Genomic DNA, 7,667 nt, shown 5'->3' with positions numbered 1-7,667 from the left:
TTGAGTTAAAATTATCCTAAATACCATGACAATTTATATGAAGTTTAGCTTTAAGCTATTAGTTCTAGATTAAATCATATAAAAAAAACTTCACATAATTTTAGTAACAACATTTTCTAAATAAATAGAATATTGTTCCATTCAACATTTGATAATAATTCTAAATTACATTCAATCTAATATATTAACACATAATATTCTTAAATAATTTGAAATGTAATTTTGTCTCTTTTAACAATTTTTTGCAAATAAGAAATATTGTAATTTTTTTTAATCATTTAAATTTCACCTTTTATTTTTACATGAAACTTTAATTTTAAAAAAATAATTATTTTAAAATATCTTCTATGTTGACAAATATAATGGAACCTTGTCATCCTAACTAGTATGTAAGACCAAGTATTGAACTTATCTTAATCTTATAAAAAGTTTAATTAAATGAAAATAAATATTGAATCAGTAAAAAATAATATTCTTAAGAATATAAGAATACTTTATTGCATATGCAATTACATTATTAGAATACTTTATCACTTAATTATGTTATGTCTATCTCATTATGATAGTGCTAGGAAAGTGTCATCGCCCTGGTCCGTGGAACTGGCTTATTTTAAATGCATAAAATATTACGGTCAAAGGCATATTATTAATTATAAATTACAAAGCAATAAGTAATACACTTAACCGTGTTACGTGATTGTGGAGATATGCTTATTAAACATCTTATTAATCGTTTTATTTACTAGTGTGATTTGTTTGATTTGTTTTTTGATTTTATGCATTTCTTTTTAAATGCGTGACTATTGATTTGTTTTTTTTATTATTTTATGTTTTGTTTTTAAGACTTAATTATTAAAAAATGATTATTTTTGGATTATGGTGATTACTGTTTTAATTTAATGGCTTCTCGGCGGGGATTTGAATTGATTGATTATGTAATTAAATTTGATATTATCAATAAATATTTTGTTTTTAAAAATTTATGGGAAAAAATATAGGTAATAGAGAATTCTTGTTATTTTAGAAAGTTGTTAAGTCGTTAAATCTACATGGTGGACCTTCCTAAATCTTCTCCTTGAAAAATGAGAAGAAAACTAATAGATAATGTGGTCAAGTTTATATGGTGGACCTTCCTAAATCTTCTCCTAAAAATCCTACCAAAAAACTAATAAGATAATGTAAGAGAGGTTATGTGAAAATTAGGACTTAGTTGGAGAGAAAAACTAAGTTGGATGAAAGCAAGAGAAAAGCATAGTGGACAAAAGAAACACTTTGAAGGAAAATGAAATATTTTTCTAATCAAAAAGAAAAAACTCAGGTAATTAAAGGGGTGCAAACTCTATAAGTAGAATGTTGATAAAGAAAAGTTTGTTGAGAAGAAATTATAAAAATACAACTAAAGAATATAGAAGAAGTTGCTATTCCTTGATATGAGCTCAAAAATAGTTGTGGATTTATGTGAGATTTTTTTAATGCTTTAAGGTTATATATATTCTTTCCCATCTTGGAGGAAGGAGGTTAACTACATTAATGTATTGGAATTGATCTGCTGAGAAAAATTTATAAATATACTACTAAAAAATATAGAAGAAATTGAAGGAGGTTAGCTAAATTGATGTATTGGAATTGATCTGCTGGGAAAAAATTATAAATATATTATTAAAGAATATAGAAGAAATTGAAGGAGGTTAACTAAATTGATTTATTGGAATTGATTTGCTGGGAAAAAATTATAAATATACCACTAAAAATATATTGAAGAAATTGTTATCCCTAAATCTAGGCTCGAGAATAGTCGTTGGTTTATGTGAATTTTTTTATTAATATTTTAAAATGATAATATCTATATCTATATGTATTTATATTCTTTCTTATCAAAGATAGTTATTAGTTTTTATGAGATTTTTTGTTGATGCTTTATATATATATATATATATATATATATATATATATAGATATATATATATATATATTATTTCCCATTTTAGAAAGGAGGTTAGTTATTAGTTTTTATGAGATTTTTTTGTTGATGGTTTAAAGAGTTAACTAAAGAATTAATATATTTATTTTTTAAACTATTTTAATAATAAATAAATAAATTATATCAATAACATTCTAAAATATTATATATTCCAACACAAAAGAATATACATTATTTGTTTGGAAAGGAAACATAATGTTCCTTCCTTTTATATAAGAAATAGCGACGGATTGATAACCTGATAGTTTGTTTGAAGGATGCATAAAAGAGAGAGCATTCATGGGTGCTCTGTGATTCATATAATAAAACCCGTCCAGGGTTTAACAAAGTTATTCACTGTCATTATGAAAGATAAGTCAAATGAGTGCCATTATGAAAGATCAGTCAAATGAGTGCGCCTGTAAGATATATGGGTGCATTAACCTGGTCGCTCTTACCTAAATTCAGAACTTACTCGAGTAGCATTTTACTATATCTGGGTACATTCTGCATTCTGTAATATAATCCTAATCCTCTTAATTTAAGATAAGGAAGCATTATTGATCTCGAATTGAGTTCGATTCTGCATCATATTCACAATCTCCCTCATTGAAGGTCGCTCTTCAGTAATGTCGCGTAAGCAGAGATTAGCAATTTGGATCATGTTCTGTAGCTCCATCATGTGAATGCGATCTATCAAATTTCGATCAACAATGGTCATGAATATGTCAATGTCTTCTCTGAAACGATATGGCTGAGTCCATTCTGCCAGAGGTGTGTCTTCATGTAGTGCTTTTAAACCTGTAATTAGCTCGAGAAGAAGCACACCAAAGCTGTACACATCACTTTTAGCTGAATATCTTCGTGTTTTCACGTATTGGGGATCCATGTAACCATAACTCCCTCTAACAGCAGTGACTGTAAACTGATTGTCTTTTGGGCCTAACTTTGACAGTCCAAAATCAGCCAATTTAGCACAGTTATCGTCCACCAGCAAAACATTTGCAGACTTAACATCACGGTGCAATATCGGGGGCCTTGCTTCTTCACGAAGGTATTGCAATGCCACAGCAACCTGACAGGCTATGTCCATACGAGATGGCCAAGATAATGGACTTGCAAGACCTCTCTGCGTGTGAAGTCGATCATACAAACTCCCGTTGGAAATGAACTCGAACACAAGAATTCGCTCACCTGCACATGCATCATTCACAGAATTGTTATGAGAAAAATATAGCGATGAAATTATTTTATAAAAGGATTTTATAAAAGAATTGTTATCAGTGAAGCCATGATGGTAATTAATAAGCTAACTGACCCCGATACGGCTAAGTTGGTTGAGCTTTGCCTTACCTCTACCTTTTTTAGCTTCGAAGGAGAATTTTATGAGCAGACGTGTGGAGTTGCTATGGGCTCCCCCTTGTCCCCGGTTGTCGCTAATCTCTTCATGGAGGATTTTGAGTCTAAGGCTTTGGCCTCCTCTCGTCTCTTACCAAAGCTTTGGAAAAGATTCGTCGATGATACTGGCGTTGTCTGGTCTCATGGTCCTGAGGAGCTTGATCGTTTCTTCTGTCACCTTAATAACCAATCCGTCGCCATTAAATTCACGATGGAAAAAGAAGAAAATGGTTGTCTTCCATTCTTGGATGTTCTCATCTCTAAGAAGGTGGATGGTTCCTTTTCTCATCAAGTGTTTAGAAAGAAGACGCATACTGAGCAATATTTGCATGCTTCTTCGCATCATTTCCCCGCTCAGAAGTTAGGGGTTCTTAGCACTCTTGCCACCCGTGCTGTGAGAATTTCGGATGAGGAGAGCCTGGAAACTGAGAAGGCTCACCTCCTAGATGTCTTTGAGAAGAATGGTTACAATAGGCGCCTCGGTCAAAAAGCCTTCCTCAAGGCCAAGAAGGAGCCTTCAACCCGAAGGGTTCCTAAAGATCATGTCTTTGGTGTGAACCTTCCTTACGTCCAAGGGACCACGGACAGGATTGCGAGGATCCTAAGGAAGTATGATGTGCCCACAACCTTTAGACCTCTCAATACTATCCGTGGTTCCCTCAGGTCTGTTAAAGACCCGATTGACCCAAAAAGCATGAAGGGTGTCTATGTCATTCCCTGTTCCTGTGGGACCCCTTATATTGGTGAGACTGGTCGTTCTATCAAACAGCGAATTAGCGAGCATTCAGCTGACTTAAGGCATGGGAGGACCAAGTCCTCGGCCTTGGCTGAGCATGCGGGGAAGACTATGCATCATGTTTGTATAGAGGAGGCTCGAGTCATTGCCAAAATTGCGCATTTTCACCATCGCAAATTTAGAGAGGCCCTGGAAATTGAGAAAAGGCCGGAGAATCTTAATAGGGATGATGGCTGGAAGATTAGCCGTTGCTGGGTCCCAGCCTTGTCTTCCTAGGTTCCTCATTCCCCTTTGGGGTAGGTCTTAGGTTTCTGTTTTTTCCCCCGCCTCTTATTCTTCTTTTGGCTGATTTATGAAGTGTTTAAGTCCTTTTTAAGTTATGAATTAGGTAGGCATATTACTTTTAGATTTGATTCCATTATTAATTCTATTATATCCTTAGTATTGAGTTGACCTTTTGTCTAATAAAACCTTTTTATTTTGACATAATTAACCTTAATATATTTTTATTGGAATAAATAAATTAATACGGATTATCATTGAATATAAAATTTACCATTAAGGATTAGTTAGGATATACCAATAAATACCATTTTTAATAAACATTACCTTATAAGTAATTAAATAACGTCTTAGTTAAACTTGAAATATTAAATTATTATTAATTATTTAACCATAAGGATAATTAGTTATTCTATGTACCTAATGGAACTAATTCCTAGGAATAAGTAATAATTTAACAATTTGTTTGGAATTATGGATTATTAAGTAGATATAGTTTATTATTAAACATTCATTACTTATTAATTTAAAGACCATTATATTAAAATAATAGATAAGAATAATATAATTTAAAGATCTAACTTACCAATGAACCTTTAATAATTATTACGCATTACCTAAATAATAATGATTTATCACCTTTTAGTTGTATTTAAACAATATTGGGATGATTACTAATATAAATATGTACTTTATACGAGATATAATGACCTTTATAACTAAAATATGAATTTTCTTAATATTTAGTATTAGATTTATTTATTTATAAATAAACAAGTGAAATGCCTTTACTTACCTTTTCTAGGAATATATATATATATATATATATATATATATATATATATATATTTTCTTTTTATTTTTGAATTTGACTAGGGTGATTGGTCAAAATTAGTCGTTGGCATTATAACCGTTGGAGTCTCTGCACCTCTATTTAATCAAGCTAATCCAGATTGGTTCTTCAACTTGTCCTGACGATGAACCACACTGGTTGGTTCGAAACGCGTCGACAAACGATTTATTATGTGATTTTGCCGAAGATTATCTAAACAGGATTATATATATATATATATATATATATATTTCATTCCAATAAAAAATTATTTAAGAATAAATTTTGATTGTTCATTTTATTTATTTTGATTAGATATTAATATAAGGTAATAAAACTTATATTGTAATCTTATGAAAGATGGAAAATCAAAATCAAAATCTATATTATTGATAAAAAAAATCATCGATATTTGAAATTTTATTGTTCAAGTTTAGGAAAGTGTTTATTGTTTATTTTTTTTAATTTTTAATTTTTAATTTTTTATATTTATACATAATTTTTAGATTTATTTAAATTATATATTTTAATAATTTTTAAATTGAAAACTTAAAAAATATATTTTAATAATTTTTAAATTGAAAACTTAAAAAAATAAATTTATGGAATATTCAATTCTATTTCGCTATATATTGTATGTTATTGTATAATAGCGTAATTAGTTTTAACTTTATTATCAATCTTCAATGTATTTTAATTTTGTATTTCTATGGGAAAGATAGATTAAAATTGGAGTTACACATGTTTTCAAACTTTGAAAAAAATTGATATATACCAAATAAGTTAGTCTGTGTGTTGAGTGTAGTTCAAATATTTTAAGTTTTTTGTTTTTTTTGGATTTATTCTCATATGTATATTTGGTTTAAAATGTAAAAAAAATTATTGAAATAATAAATTTAAATTTTATATAACCTAATATTTTGAAAATTTTCCAAAAAATTAAATCAAATAAAAAATACTAATCATTTAATTAAAAATTATATTAAATTTTAAAAATACACAAAAACTCAAAAAAAACACTAAAATTGAAAAGAATTAATAATCTGAGAGCTTGTACCAAATTCCAACCACTTATAATCCAACATCCAAAACAAAAATTTTCACAATGACTAACCTGAACATTATATCTTCAAATTAAGAGGATACACAAAAACTCAAAAAAGAAGAAGATGAAATTGAGAAGAATTAATGATCTCAGAGCTTGTACCAAATGTTCACAACCTGTAATTCAACATCCAACATGGGCATCTTTTAAGTGAGAATATTGTGGGATCTGACTAACATGGGCATCTTTTAAGTGGGAATATTTGGGATCCAACTAATCTGGGCAAGGTTAATTATTTGATTTTGTCTATGTATGTAAAAATGAGATCTCAAAATATTCAAGAAACAATTTATCATAGTGATCAATATAGGCAATTTTAAATCGAGGAAATTGAATAATACACATATTAATAACATCAATTATTTAACCTTGTTCATGTCCATCCAATTCTAAAATATTTGTCAAATTCAAAATCAACTTAAAGTAAGCCCAACATATCCTTTTGAAAAAATTAGACTCGAGGGGAAAAGAAATTGGGGTTCCAACCACTGAACTAAGACCCGATGACTGTGTTTATGGCAATATTGTAAACCAAGGAAATTGCGAAAGAAGGGAATAAGAGCACACCTGCTTGTAAACACAATCCGATTAGATCCACCAGATGAGGATGACGTGGAAGTCTGAGGAGCACAGACAATTCCTGTTTGAATAAAGTGGGATCTAAATTCGTTGCTCTCTTGACAGCGCCTACCCGATTACCTGGTAAATTGGCACGATACACAAATCCGGAGACGCCCTGTCCAACTTTTGTTGTGAAATTGTCAGTGGCGTTGGCCAGTTCCTCCCTTGTATATGTGCATATTCCTATGCCCTCCTCCAACCAGTTGAGTTCTTCCACTGTGTGTGAGCGTAAGTCTATAAGCTCCATCTCCAAATAGTTCCCAATAGGGTTCGCTGGCTGTTCCCTTGCGCATGTTTGTGGATGTATGCTCACTTCGAAAAGGTTCCCGCTAGGGTTTGCGAGTTGCTTCACGGGGTAAGTGCGTTTGCGGGCAGCCTTCAGGATGGCGATGGCAATATAAACCTTGGCAATGAAAACAATGACGATGAAAACAATGGCGATGAGAACCATGCCAATCGATGCCATGATTTCTGTAATTCTGATATTTGCTGCGTAAACGCATTGTGCGGGAACAATGAACAGCAAGCGATGCAGCGAACAAATAGCAATGAGCGATCAAGCGAAATCCGCGTTCGACCCGTTACCTACGAAAATGGGTTGTCAAATTCACACTTTGGAATTTCGTTTACTGTCGCTCAGATTACGATTTGGCGGATATGATTGGCGGATTAGTATGCATGTGTCTTGCAATTGTACATTTTAAAAATAAATTTAGGATAGGGCAGAGATTAT

At 31.0% G+C, this 7,667-nt stretch overlaps 1 protein-coding gene across 1 annotated transcript; it reads right to left on the bottom strand.

The window, feature by feature from the left end:
* Nucleotides 1-2,287: 2,287 nt before the first annotated feature.
* On the bottom strand, nt 2,288-7,400 carry LOC149162037 (pto-interacting protein 1-like). Its single transcript, XM_089435079.1, has 2 exons — nt 6,881-7,400; nt 2,288-3,154 (listed from the first exon to the last, which is right to left on the bottom strand). Exons 1-2 carry the CDS (start codon nt 7,398-7,400, stop codon nt 2,502-2,504), a joined length of 1,173 nt encoding a protein of 390 aa, XP_089291205.1. The 3' UTR covers nt 2,288-2,501.
* Nucleotides 7,401-7,667: the final 267 nt, after the last annotated feature.

This window comes from Pinus tabuliformis, chromosome 5_2 (assembly GCF_031772625.1).
Source record: "Pinus tabuliformis cultivar Carrire ecotype Pingquan chromosome 5_2, CPIR1, whole genome shotgun sequence".
Lineage (NCBI taxonomy): Eukaryota > Viridiplantae > Streptophyta > Pinopsida > Pinales > Pinaceae > Pinus > Pinus tabuliformis.
Note: the sequence above shows the minus strand (reverse complement) of the source record. Positions and strands in the feature narration are given on the sequence as shown.